The sequence below is a fragment of the Acytostelium subglobosum genome, assembly GCF_000787575.1.
Source record: "Acytostelium subglobosum LB1 DNA, scaffold: scaffold14, whole genome shotgun sequence".
In the NCBI taxonomy this organism is placed as follows: domain Eukaryota; phylum Evosea; class Eumycetozoa; order Acytosteliales; family Acytosteliaceae; genus Acytostelium; species Acytostelium subglobosum.
This window is the reverse complement of record NW_012236519.1, coordinates 794,216-808,405: the sequence shown is the minus strand read 5'-3', so window position 1 is coordinate 808,405 and position 14,190 is coordinate 794,216. Positions and strand designations below refer to the sequence as shown.

Genomic DNA, 14,190 nt, shown 5'->3' with positions numbered 1-14,190 from the left:
TGAATGAGTGAGTTGGATGTCGTTGAGTTGTGTTTGTCTCGCGAGACACAACTTTCCACGGACTTGTCATTCACTCAAACATGACACAACACAACAGAACAACAAAGAATGAATGAATGTAGATGTAGTGCACTTTATGAATGGATCAACCAATCAATCACGAGAAATGAAGTTATTGATTGATTATGGACCTCCACATGAACCTGCTTGACACATGTCAGTACCTGATGGTATGATGTTGTTGCAGTTCAAGTTGGGATTCAGCTCTTCGAAACGATTGAGTGAGAGTAGGAATAGGTTGGCTGCATTCTGACAAGTGATGGAGTAGTCGAGATCACATGAGTTGCCACATTCATTGCCGACGTTGGTGCAGTTCTGTGCAGGTACGAGACAGTCTCCGTCGTTGTTGAAGAAGGGCGATTGGTCGACCTCGAGGTTGTTGGGCGGGTTGACGATGATCTTGGTCTCGTTCAGTGTCAATGCCACCTCGCAGTCGGTAGTGCCTCGTTGAATCGAGTCGGAGCCAATCCAGCAGTCGATGTGGTACTCGTGGTGGTGCTTCCAGTCGTCGTCACACTCGGCGCAGTCATCCATCATAATGAAGTACTTGGAGTAGGCGGGCACGTAGACGATGGAGTGGACAGGGAAGGCGTCCTTTGACGCGGCAAATGTGATGGGGTTGGCGTAAGTGCCCACACCACCAGCCTGTGGACGACTTGGCAATGGATAAGCGATCTCACCACTTGGTGGGCAGTTGTCTCCTGCTGCATAGAATGTCATCTCACCAATCACCGTTGAAGATCGGATACGAGCATATACAAATGATGCACTAAGCATCAAGGCCAACAACAATGTGATTATAGTGAATGATCTCATCGTCTATTTGTTGAGAATAAGTGAGTGATTAACTGATTGATTGATTGAATGATTGTTTGAATGATTGATATGATACATGTTGTTGGATACCAAGTGCTGGAAGTTAGTCTGTCCCTTGGATCACTACCCATTGGAAGGAGTGGTCGAACCTTGATGGATATTTTGGTAAATGGACTCAACAAAGCCCATCATTTTCTTTGCACTTGGACCTCGAGCAGCAAATAGATCACATTTTTTGATTGGATCGGTGGTATCAAGAATGAGACTTCCCAACTCCACATGTGACCTCATGGTAAACAATATCTACTTTAACTCATCACATCAAGCAAACATATTTATAACTAACTATGTTTGATTGGTTCGATTTATTTATGTCCTGAAGCATTGCGTAGCTTCATCTCAATCCTTTGGTTGTCCCTCCTATCACTCATACGTTTGTAGAGGAAGATGGATGCAGCGGTGATCACACATACAACAAATGCACCACATAGTACAGCTATTAAGATAATCTTCCAACGATCTAATCCACAGTTGGTCTCACTCGGTACAATCAATGATTGGAATGTTGGATCGATCAGACAATGATCGTTAAAGTGTGGGATGGGGATGGATGCCGCCACAACAAAGTCAGAGTCCTTGGACTGCGACACCAACTCTTGAAGAATGGGATCGGTAGCGTCGAGAAGATACTGGTTGGACGTGACTACCCTACCATCGACATACATATGTGAGGCGAATGATCCAATGAATACAGATGTACCTGCTTCAATAAAGAGTTGGTTGTCTGATGTGTTGACGGTGGTGGCGCGACTCGAGCAGCCATCATCCGCCTGCTTGGCTGTCCTCGACTCAAAGATGAGCTCCAAAGTGTTGAGAGTGCTGGCGAACTTCCATTGATGTATCGAGATGGTGAACTTGACAGAGTTGGGCTCGAGATATAGTGTCTCGCCAGCAAACTCAATCTCTCTAGCCTGTTGGATCAATGTTATGTTGATCAAGATGTAGAAGGGATCGACGTTCTCTGACAGGGTACCATTCAACTCACCAGTCACATTGTTTGAGGTCCATTTGACATCACTCATCTTGACTGATCGCACTGTATTCTGGATCTGATCAGACTCTCGAAGGTATATGATGGCGCTGGTGAAGTTGACATTGGATGGGTTGACCACGGTGCCATTGATGATAGTTGGAACACCTCCAGGTGTACCAGGTTTGGAACAATCATCTAATAAAGTCCATCCTTCATCACAACGACATGTTCCAAGTACACATGCACCCTTGTCATTACATTGTTTGCCATTGGTCATTGGACATTGTTTGGGATTATAGTAGAATACTTGATTGATACCCGATAGCAAACCAGAGGTGACTGTTATGTTCATGGTTGTGTTGCCAATCTGAGGTGTGACTCCATCAAAGTAGCATTGGATTCTTGATGAGGTGATGTAAGTCAAGTTATAACAAGGTTCGTTGTTGGGACCTATTGTTACACTTAGACGTCTGGTTCCAAAGTTGTTTCCATTGATTGTGATCAATGTGGTAGTGTTGGCAAATCCAGAGTTGGCGCTGAGTACCTGTGGAGCACTGAACTGGTACTCGAATTGATCATTGATCTGTCCACCAAGTTCGACTGTGATATTTATAGGTCTGGAAATCTCCCCAACTGGGTCGGGGATGTAACATGCAACTTTGTAATGCGGTACCAACATGATTACATTGGTACACGACATCACTCCGATGGTAACATTGAGCAATGTAGAAGTGTTGTAGTAGTTGGCACCAGTCAATGTGATCCATCCACCATCAGAGAGAAGTGGTGTTGCAGAGTAAATACTGGGTCGGTAGTATTGAACGAATGTCTCGTTGAGCGGTGATGTCAAGTTGATGTATTGATTCTCAATTGAGAACCAGACGGGGAAAGAACCTTGACCATATCCTGGAGGGATTCTAATCCATATCTTTGTGGTGTGATCGGGACTCAACATGTCAGTCGGATCAATCTCCAAGAACATGTCCCTCTGATACTCATGCTTCTGACCTTGGAAATAAAAGTAGTTGGTGTCCAACTGTGTTCCAGCTTCCATAATTCCAACATCAATAATGTCACCTTCAGTTGGCATAAGGTATGAAAATGTTGATCGTACTTGTTTCGGTGCTACATCATTGATTAATTGATCGATTGATTATCATGAGTTAGGGTCATTGATTGATTGAATGATCATGTGTTCGAGTGATGCTATACCTTTTGCATAGTGGTCAGCAATCACTCCCCACCAAAGTATCTCTGCTTGACTCTGATTGGTAGGAGTGTATTGGCCAGAGTATACATCGTATGAGTAGTATGTTTTGGGTTCGTTGGAGGGCAGTGGCGCTACATTGGGGTAGGGAGTGACCTGAGTGCCTTTGATACCAGGTGGACCATCACTCCTGGTCCAAGCAGATTGTGATTGATCAAATGACAATGACGTCCAATATTGGTTGTAGAATACATGATTACAAAGTCGAATCATAAAATCAGAGAGCTGGGGCGAGTCCACCGCTGTCATGTATCCACCAAGCCCCTCAACTGCCATTCGATGAATATAATCCAACGAGTCATTGAATGAGTTGTTTGGTTTCCAACAAGACACAAACCTTGTTTTGTTGAATGCTATATGTTTGATTGATTAATGATTGCTTGTTAGGATAAGGATCTAAAGGAGAGAAGGAAGTGTTAACATACCAAAGGCAGGTTTGATTGATTGTCCATAGATTGAGTCGGCAATAATGGTGATTGGAAGTATGGAGTTTTCAATATTAAGGATATCTTTGTCCAAAGTACACTTGAGTACTCCTGTCTTGATTGTTGAGATATTGGCACAGTTGGTACCATCGGCAAAGTGTATCGACATCAATGAATCAGAGGCAAAGTTATCACCAGATACTGTCAAAGTTGATCCTTTTGTCAAACTAACATATCCAGTTGAGTTGAATTCTGGATAGATTACTGTTATCCTTGGTGGTCGATATTGGAATGTTGTGTTCAAGATAGTCTGACCATTGGTAATCCGAACGTTGTATGAACCTGAACCTGACTTGTCTAATATACAATAGATTCCACCATAACTTGATCCAACTGGATTTGTACAATTGACCTTCTCACCAGTTGATCGTTTGGTGAACTCAATATCTATTGGTATTTTAAAGTCTATTCCAGAGTAGTTTGTAATGTTGATCACTTGATCGGCACCAATTCGGATCGGTGGGATATATGGGTCTGATGATGTTTGAGTTATTGTAAGTTAGTGAATGATGATTGAATGTTGAGTGAGTGATCAGGCATACCTTGGAGTCCTCCATATTCACAAACAAAATAGAACATAGTTTTGGGACCTTCAATATTGTTCCAAGATCCATTGAGAGAATGATAAGACATTAGATATATCTCATTATCATCAGGTTGTAGGTTTGGTTCACTAGCATCAAAGTTACAAAAAGTTGTACACTTGATTCATGAATGATTGAAGGATTGATTGAATGTTAGGATGGGAAAGGGAAGGGATCATTCAATCAATCAATCAATCAAAACATACCTTGTCTGTGTAAACATCGTACATGAGTGTGCCAGATTCTGGACCTGAGCTGTAGTAATATATTCCAAAGTCTCTGTCAGGACGTGACTTGCTAAGGCCTGATATCCAATAACTTCTCCATAATGGTGACCATAGTTGTCTGGTCATTCTATCGATAAAGTCATTCTCCTCATTCGTTGTGATCGTTACCAGGTATCCTTTCAAATCCATAACAAGTCTAGAGTTACAATAGTTATTGGCATCCACCCATGTCATATTATTCATTACAAACTCATAATAATGAGGTGATAAACTATTTGATGGGAATGGATATATCTGAGCATTGACTGATATCAATGATATAATTGTAATAAAGATATAAATGATGTAATAATTCATTATTTGTTAAATAAATAAATATATATAGTATGATAGTAAGATATGATGTATGAATGATTGAATATCTTCACTAAGGAATATCTGATTGGTGAACGAGACAGGTATCTAAACCGATGGGTACCCAAGGACTTGAAAAAATATCTTTGACCCCCGAAAAATGCATCGATCTTGTGTTTTGATCAAAAAGTTAAATATCCCACACACTGGTATCGTGATCAGAAGTGGACACACTGTAGTGTGAAGGTATAACCGAACCATCTAAACTACCTGTAAAAATCATTTATTATTACTTATGATATAATTTGATAACCTTGATCATTTGGTTGTCCACCATTACTACTTCCAGGTTCACCATCTTTTTGTGATGGGTTTTCAGATACACTGATTGATTTTGTTTGGTACGTATTCATGTCAGGGTCTTCGAGGCTATCGTAGCTTGTTCTTCCCATGCGTTGTTGTTGCTGTTGTTGTTGGAGGTCAATAGGACGGAAAACTCTAAAGATGGCCTTGCCAATGTTGATGACCGCCACCAAACCATCGGACAACCAATATATTAAGAAGAGTAGTGTAAGAATGAATGACCAATATTGGTAATGATTCCTTTTCAATACCAGTACATCGGGTTTGCCTGGTTCGTAGAAACATGTAGTACTGTGTACATTGTTGCAAAAGTCACAGGCTTCCTGACATGTGTCTGTTGAGTTGTGGAAAGACTTTCCAGATGAATTGTACCATTGTCCATTGAGTTTGATACCCAGATCAAAGATGGGTTGGTAGCACTTATGTCTTGCAGTGATCGGTGATGCTGTTGCAGTTAGTTCTGCTGAAGTACTTGGACATTGCTCAGGGGTAGGTGTTGTATTACTAATACTATTATTATTAATAGTACAGGTTATGATGTTATTTTTGATGATGGAGGAGGTGATATTCAGTCTTCTTTTGCTATTGATGATTCCACAATCTGTTTGTTGTACTGTGCAGTTGTAGAGAACACATTGGGCCTCATTGATGGTGTCGATTCCATTAAAGTAAATGTCAGATTCGAACCATAGCATACTAAATGAGATAGTGAATGTTATAAATAGTACTATCCAATTAATCTTGACTGGTGTTTGAACTTTGAACCATTCTTTCAGGGCATCGATCAACTCCATCTCTATGTATATGTTATGAGTATGTGTATGTGTAAGTAATGAAAGGCTAATCAATCAATGACGCCGTTTTGAATAGGAATCATTGATTGAATTGAGGCCTTTGTAACTTGAACAATGTTTGGAGAAATCCTGATTTTGATCACTTTTTTGCAAACACTGTTTTTAACTTGATTTAATGAGTTGTTATTAGATTATAATGGAGTTGATGACCATCCATCTGGGGTGCCCATTGGTGTAGAGCCTTCTTCAATAGTCTGGTAACCTCCTCTTGTTTTGTTGCTAATATATACATATGCGTGATAAATGAATGACACTGCCAAAGTGATTCCAACAGCCCAGGCGAATACTATTGAGAGGAATCCTCCAAGTGCTGGCCTTCCCTTTGAGATTGATACATCGCTCGGGTTATGTAAAGAGTAGTAACAATCAAGATATGTTGTGTTGCTACAAAATTGTTGGGCGCCATCATATGTTGGTGCATTGCCAAAGTTCTGACCAGAGTTGGTATAGTTTCTTCCATCGTAATCTAGATTGATGGTTGCCGAACTGACGTAACACTTATAGAATGATGTTCCATTGTTACCAAAACAATGATAGTGTCCTAGTACATGACACTCTGTTATTAAACATGTTGATGTTTGTACACCATTAGTTTGATAAACATATAGAAATATTGATCCAATCATTGCAGCCAAAGACAAGAATGTAAAGAATCCATGTATTATCAAGTAAGTTAGAGTTCTGGCCATTATATTGTTATTATTTATATTAATATTTATCTGTTTAGTATTGTATATAGTATTGATTGCAATAATAATACAATACAACTACAACCTTATCATCACAACTTATGTTGTTGAGTACACCTTCCATTCAAACTATTACAATTGACCACACATTACAAACAACCAATCACACTATCACCCACACACGATTCTGATCAGTGATTGCTCTCACCCCTTTGAGGTTAGTCTTTGCATTGCAGGGCTTAAATGAATCAAAGTTTAATTATTCATTGTCATCAATTGATTGGTATTGGTATTGATGTAAATAACATATTGGATTATATATGTTATAAATAATGAAAGTGAGTAATAAGCTGAGGAAACTTAATACAGTGAATATTGATACCATTATTATACTGACAGTGAGTGGCCTCCTCTTTTGTGTTGATAAATCCTCCGGATCATGTTTTTTGAAATAACATGTAATATTATGTGTTCGATCACAGAATGAATCTCCATCCACTTTGGTGTTGAATGTATCCCATCTCTCTGTCCTTGAGTAGTTCAATCCTTTGTATATATTCAACATTGTTATCTCTACGATATAACATGGTGTACCAATTGACATTGATGATGATGATGATGATGATTGGTCTTGAGTGGACTCCATCTTCTTGACTGATTTCCAATTGTGTCTATCAATACATGATGCAGATTGAACATTACAATTGGTTACAATACATTGAGTTGAAGTTAGACTGTCTAGTTGATATCTAAAATATAATATACTTAATGCCAAGGTACCTATAAACATAAATGTAATAATAGAGAGTATTACTAATATTTGTTTAGTATTCATTTCTTATTATAATAATAATAGTTAATAATAATAATAAATTTGAATGCATTATTTCCAGACTCCTTGAATATATAATACATTCTCGTTACTTTGTGAACATGAAATGTAACACTTGAGATGATAGGTTGACTTCAAGTTTGTGTTACACTCATAAACTAAAGTTAGGTTTGATCTAAGATAGATGGATAGAATGAGATCATGAGTTAGTTGCACTTTCATTCATTTATTCATTCATTCATTCATTCATTCATTCATTGATTCTTATATTTATTTGTAATAAAGATATTTATTAATGAAAATATGATCAATCAAATATATCCCTCTTCCCAAGCCTCCGATTTCTTTTGGGTGTGTCAAGTTTAGCCCTGGGTTGTTGTCATCTATGTTGCTTCCCCCATCCCCCACGTCGCCATGATAGCATGAAGTTAGTTAGCCAGCTTTAATACACACAAATATTTATAAACACACACATACATTATCTTCCAACTAATCGTACCTCTACACTCATTCATTCCACTCACATTTATGTGTTTAATTACAAATACACACACACATAAACCCTCACCCTTTAAACAACAACAACAGCAACAATACATTTTATCTCTGTCAACTTGCACTCTGACTCCGACTTACTTACTTACTCAATATTATTAGTATTAGTATTAGTATTAGTATAGCATCCGAGCTTATTAGATTTACAGGTTAATAGAGAGAAACAACTTATATCATACATTTAATATATAACATTATAACAAAAGAGAGACAGACAGGAGAATCAATCATTCAATCAATCAATCATAGATAGATAGATAGATAGATAGATAGATAGATAGATAGATAGATAGATAGATAGATAGATAGATAGATATTTACAACACATACACACATACACATACACATATAACAACGATAACATGAACTTAAGAATGGATTGGAGAAAGTATACAAAGTTGTCGTTGGTAATCCTTCTGGGGATAACAATCACTATATTGTTTATATTGTTAATGGTGCCAGACTCACCTGTACAGACAATGACTCTAAACTTTATGTACACCGTAAAGAACATGCCACCATTCTGGGGCAGTATTGTAATAATGCTTATATACTCTGTGTCGCTGGTGTTCTGCTTCCCCGGCACACCCATCAACCTGGCCGCCGGCTTCCTGTTTGGCGTCTATCTCGGATCATTTGCCACCGTAGTCGGTTGCGACCTTGGTGCCGTGCTTGCCTTCTTCATTGGACGTTCACTGACGCGAGAGTGGGCCGAGAAACAAATCAAGTCAAACAAACGATACAGTCAGATTGATACAGCAGTAGCCAAGAATGGTCTACTAATCATCTTCCTCTTACGTCTATCTCCAGTCATACCTTTTGGTAAGTAGACAGCTGTCTATCCGTCGGTTGGCCACACGCAACAACAACAAACACTAACATTAACATGACATTATAGGTATCTGTAACTATATATTTGGAGCGACAAAGGTTAAGTTTAGCAAGTATTGGCTGGCGACAACAGCTGGCCTTATTCCATGTACAGTGGCATACACATATCTGGGCAGTTTGATGAGGAACTTGACAGAGATCTACTCGGATGATTCGGGCGAGAAGCAAGAACAGCTGATATTTATCTCAGTGGCAACTATATTCACAGTGGTCATCATTCTGGTCATCACCATTGTCACCAAACGCACATTGAACAGAGCCATGCTGGAGGAGAACAGCACCGTGGAGATGGACGATATGATCGACCTGGACCTGGAGAAGGCACTGCCTCTCATCCTAGAGGAGGATCACGATGGCGACAGCAGTAGTAGCAGCAATAGTAGTTTGGATAATTCACCTAAGCGATCACTTGTTGACGCCACTGGACTGGGTATCAACGATGCTGCAGAGTACATCATTGTCGACAACTCAAGAGTCGAGCGTGAATACACCTTTGAGAGTACGAATAAACGATTGGATTGATCAATCCAACCGAGCTTATTACTACTACAACATAATCATTGATTAGTGAATGTTAGATGTAGGATGTACTTTATTGTACTGAGGCAGTTGACAATGGATGACAGAACTGTGAGGCAGCCTTCAAGAAGAGCTCGTCGTTCTTGGTGTACTTCTCGAGGATGACCTGTTGGTTCTTCTCGTCCTCCTTGAGTTGCTCCTTGGTGGCGTTGACCTCAAAGATCTGCTCGAGCGACTCGTTGGACAGACAGGTGATCTTGCCCTGGATCTCGCTCCAGAGGTCGGTCTGGATGGGCACCAGGAAGAAGTTGTAGAACTTCAACAGCACGTTCTTGGTGATGCGCTTCCTGATTGACTCGAACAACTGTGTTGTCAGATGCTCGACGGTGGCGCGTGTGTCCTGGTGGTCGTTCCTTACGACGGGCAGCGACTGGTCTGGATGCTCGGTGAGCTCCCAGTAGATGGTGCGCGTCGAGTAGAACTCGTCCATGCACTTCTCCTTGCAGATCTTGCTGGCCTGCTCAATGAACTTGAAGAACAGGTCGCGCACATGGTGAGTGAAGTATGGGTACTGGTCGATGTTCTCCATGTCGAAGCGGCCGCCGGCCAGACCGCTGCTGGCGGTGATGCGGTTCTTCTTTCTTGAGTCCACCACCTTGTCGGCAACGTCGGCCAGACGCTTCATGATATAGATGGCGCGCTCGCAGAGCTGCTCGATCAATGGCACCATGGCGTCCTGAGACTTTTGCTGAGCGAGGTCGCAAGCAGCCCAGGCGTAGTTGGGGATGTTGTTGAGCTTGTTGATGCCCGACGCGGTGGCCACGTCGTCCAGAGTGACCTCGGTGATCTTGGTGTTGTCGCAGACGGCCTTGAACTCAGACATGAGACGCTCAAACTGCTGACCTCCGTAGAGCTTGCTGTTCCAGTAGGCGATGCCCCACTCCTCAGCGTCAAACTTGATTGGGCGGTTGTACAGGTCGACCCAGTCGCCGCCGTCGCCCTGTTGGTGCTTCTCCTCCTCCAGTGTTTGACCATTCACAGTGGGGTTACCCTCACTGGTACCCGCCAGCAGCTTCTCGGTGATCTGCAAAAAGCCGACGGTGTAGTGCGATGCGACGGCGCGCAGCATGGTGGCGTCCAGCGACGATGACTGCTTCTGCAGATCGTTCAGGGCGATCTCGGCGGCCTGGCGCTTGGCGCGCAGGTGCTTGAGGATGCGGGGAATGCCGTCCTGGTAGGACTTCCAGATGATGTTGAGGATGTATCTGCGGAAGGGGGTCACTCCAATGTTGCGCTCATAGCGCTTATCGTACTGGAACTGCTCCAGTGCGTTCATGTCACGCTTGTATGCCTGGGCCAGCTTCTCCTGGAAGCTGGCTGGGTCGGCGAAGCGTGCGCGGATCTTGTGGTTGGGGATAGTGACAAAGAAACTCTTAATGTCAGAGACGGCGCCGGCAAGGAAGCGGTTGACGGAGCGAGTCGAGTTGAAGTCCTGGATGACGTTGAAGAACTTGGTGAAGACAAAGGTGGAGCGGCTGAGCTCGGGGTCCACACGCTTGACAAATGGCAGCATGGTCATGTTGGCCCAGTCGCCGCATGGCTCGACGGCAACGATCAGACGGTGGTTGGGACGCAGGATGGCGCTGACTATAGCGTCGATCTTGGCGTGATCGTTGGCACCGTCGGCCACGAGACCCGGGGTGTCGATCAGAGTCAGGTTGAGTGTGGACCTGGACTCGATGAGCACGTAGATGGGCTCGTCCGAGATGACGGTGTTGCGACGGTTCAAAGTGTCGTTTAGCTGCTCCACGGTGATGACGACGTCGTGGTCGAGCTCCTTGATCAGGGCGTCTCTCTTGACGGTGACCTTGGCCACCTCGCACTCGGCATTGTTAACAAACTGGAAGTGGATCGATCTCTTTGAGCATCCCAGCGCGCCAACAATGTTCAATGGGCGTCCAATGAATGCCTCAACCAAGCTAGACTTGCCTGAGCTCTTTGGTCCAACAAACACAATCTCTGGCTGAGCGATCGATGTGTTAAGGCTGTAGTTTGTGTGGCGGCGGGCGGTAATGTTAGTGATTGATTGATTGATTGATTGGGGATCCATGATCGACTACATACTCTCTGGAGAATGCCTGGAGCTTGTCATAGGCAGAGTAGACCTCATTTGGGAAGAAGGAGAAGAGGTCTTGGGTGCCGGCACTGGCAGACTTGCCTTGCTGGTCCAAACTTTGAATCTCAAACTCTTCGTTCATCTCGTCGTTGGCTGCAGATGATTTCTTGCGTTCCTCTTCTTCGCGACGCTGCTTCTCGAGCTGCTCCTTTTTGGCGCGGTCCTCATCCTCCTTGCGCTTCTGCTCGTCCAACTTCTTCTTTCTCTCCTCCTCCTCACGTCTGATTCTCTCCTCATCAGCGAATGGCACTGGTGTAGCCACATTACCAAGAGTGGAGCTCACTGGTGAGCTGGTGGTTGGTGAGTACTTGTCTATTATTTGATTGATTGATTGATTAGTTGGTTGGTTAGAACCTGGAACATAATATTATTTTGATTGATGGATGTACCATGGTACATCATGTGATCATATCCAAATCAGGAACATTCACACGCAGTCAGCCACCCACGCCCACAATCATTCACAGACACATACCATCATCATGCTTCTTCTTCTTGTCATCCTTCTCAGTCTTATCTTTCTTTTTGAACACTGACATCTTATTTACTAGAGGTGGAGGGAGTTGAACATGTATTTATTAGTTAATGATCCATCCATCCACTTTCCAACTAATATCGAATCAACTCAATCAATCAATCTTACATTTTAGTTAGACTATTAAGTCTTTAGAGATATATAGATACAAGATATAAATATATAATATATTACAACAATGGGATAGATATGTGTGTTGAATGAACTGAACAGCCTGAATGAATGATACTGACAGTGGTGAAGTGATCACTATGCCATTGGATTTGAAATCAAAGGTGTGTGATCCTGATGAAAAAGTATGGTGTGTGTGTGTTGTTTGATCAACAAACAAACAATTATCCAAAAACACCCACTTGATCAGATGGGTCATCTGCTTTGGATTGGCGCGCTATCTTTCATCCATAGATTAAGGCGGTATTTAGGGATGGATGTCAAATGGTCCTCCAGTTATCTAGATCTAAAATAAAAACTATTCTTGTCCTTGTGTTGTTGACGACATCTTTATGATGAGGTCATTCATTCATACATTCGTTCATACTTTCGTTCATTCCATTCAATCATTCAATACCAATCCATCGATTGACATAGACACAGTTCATTGATCACTGGACACAAAGTGGCGACAACAAGAGCACGATGTACAATGAAAGATATGGCATTAGAGCCAAACACTTTATTAATGGTTGTAAGACACAGAGGCTGTGATCAACTTGAAGGCATGGCAGAGGTCTGTCTAGATGGACAGAGGTTCGGTGCAGGTGGACATCAGTGGCAGCATCGCGGCGGCGTAGCTCCTGGCAGAGGCTGAGGGACATCAACAAGGCGCATAGGTCAACAGCATGGCGGCAGACCACCGCAGTAGAGGTCAACAGAACGGCGGCAGAGGTAAGCACGGCGGCAGAGGTTCGGGGCATTGGACAGACAGCATGGCGGCAAAGGTTCGGGGCATTGGTCAGACATCATGGTGGCACTGATCGGACAGTCTGGCGTCAGAGGTTCGGGACATTGGTCAGACAGCATGGCGTCACGACAGCAGGGGTCAGATAGCATTGATGGGTAGCACGGTGGCAGAGTTCAAGCACCATGGTGGCAGAGTTCAACAAGGTGGCAGTGTTCAACACGGCGTCAGAGGTCATACGGCAGGACAGTAGAGGTCAACGAACACGGCGGTAGAGGTCTGCATGGCGGCAGAGGTCAGGCTGCATGGCGGCAGAGGTCAGCATGGATGGGCAGCATGGCAGAGGTCAACACGGGCGACAGAGGTCAACAGCATGGCGGCGACAGAGGTTCCGGTCTACAAGGTAACAAAGGTTCAAGACATTTGTAAGAGAGAGATAAGAATGAATGAATCAATGAGAGTGCTTCGTATTTATAGCTGTCTATGTCGCACCAGGAGTGTCACACGCACCATTCAACCAACCATCATTGACGGATTTTGAAACCCAGCCGTTATCAAACCTGGTTACCGCGACAATGTCAAATTCAAATCCCAATAACTGACACCACCAACCACTCACACCTGAAGTTCAAATGTTCAAACCTGAGTGGAAGTTCATTCCAAACAGTGGGGAAGATATTTATGTATGTTGATCTTGAGAAACACAACTACATTGCTTCATTCATTGGTTCATTCATTGCTTCATTTGTTTGTATACAATCAAACATTCAATTGCATTGATGTGTAATGTAATATATAATATAATGTAATGTAATGTAATGCTATGGGTACCCAAACAATGACATGACCGAATTGGATTGTATCCCAGAAGGTCATCCCATCCATCTATCACACTTTTGTTGTCATGATGACAGACAGACGCTACCGCTCAACTAATCAAGTCTGCTATGCTGGTCTTCTCTGTGCTGTCTGATCTCGTTCTTCTTTGATGCAGGAGTAGCACTGACCCGTGACTATCGACAAATCGCCCAACCCATCATGCATGTGATCGG

At 42.7% G+C, this 14,190-nt stretch overlaps 7 protein-coding genes across 7 annotated transcripts; 2 read left to right on the top strand and 5 right to left on the bottom strand.

The window, feature by feature from the left end:
* Positions 1-183: 183 nt before the first annotated feature.
* SAMD00019534_073420 (hypothetical protein) lies at positions 184-879 on the bottom strand (the record flags this gene model as incomplete). The annotated part of the gene is made up of 1 exon (XM_012897749.1): positions 184-879. A coding segment is annotated over one exon (696 nt), but the record flags the coding sequence as incomplete, so codon positions are not given.
* A 313-nt stretch (positions 880-1,192) lies between these two features.
* SAMD00019534_073410 (hypothetical protein) lies at positions 1,193-2,963 on the bottom strand (the record flags this gene model as incomplete). Its single annotated transcript, XM_012897748.1, has 2 exons — positions 1,193-1,221; positions 1,310-2,963. The coding sequence occupies 2 exons, from the start codon at positions 2,961-2,963 to the stop codon at positions 1,193-1,195; spliced, it is 1,683 nt and encodes a 560-aa protein (XP_012753202.1).
* A 458-nt stretch (positions 2,964-3,421) lies between these two features.
* Positions 3,422-4,706, bottom strand: SAMD00019534_073400 (hypothetical protein; the record flags this gene model as incomplete). Its single annotated transcript, XM_012897747.1, has 4 exons — positions 3,422-3,513; positions 3,602-4,135; positions 4,204-4,363; positions 4,452-4,706. 4 exons carry the CDS (start codon positions 4,704-4,706, stop codon positions 3,422-3,424), a joined length of 1,041 nt encoding a protein of 346 aa, XP_012753201.1.
* A 3,865-nt stretch (positions 4,707-8,571) lies between these two features.
* Positions 8,572-9,532, top strand: SAMD00019534_073390 (hypothetical protein; the record flags this gene model as incomplete). The annotated part of the gene is made up of 2 exons (XM_012897746.1): positions 8,572-8,941; positions 9,018-9,532. The coding sequence occupies 2 exons, from the start codon at positions 8,572-8,574 to the stop codon at positions 9,530-9,532; spliced, it is 885 nt and encodes a 294-aa protein (XP_012753200.1).
* A 70-nt stretch (positions 9,533-9,602) lies between these two features.
* On the bottom strand, positions 9,603-12,244 carry SAMD00019534_073370 (hypothetical protein; the record flags this gene model as incomplete). Its single annotated transcript, XM_012897744.1, has 3 exons — positions 9,603-11,574; positions 11,654-12,017; positions 12,181-12,244. The coding sequence occupies 3 exons, from the start codon at positions 12,242-12,244 to the stop codon at positions 9,603-9,605; spliced, it is 2,400 nt and encodes a 799-aa protein (XP_012753198.1).
* SAMD00019534_073380 (hypothetical protein) lies at positions 10,176-10,676 on the top strand (the record flags this gene model as incomplete). Its single annotated transcript, XM_012897745.1, has 1 exon — positions 10,176-10,676. A coding segment is annotated over one exon (501 nt), but the record flags the coding sequence as incomplete, so codon positions are not given.
* A 637-nt stretch (positions 12,245-12,881) lies between the features above and the next one.
* Positions 12,882-13,154, bottom strand: SAMD00019534_073360 (hypothetical protein; the record flags this gene model as incomplete). The annotated part of the gene is made up of 1 exon (XM_012897743.1): positions 12,882-13,154. A coding segment is annotated over one exon (273 nt), but the record flags the coding sequence as incomplete, so codon positions are not given.
* Between the last annotated feature and the right edge of the window lie 1,036 nt (positions 13,155-14,190).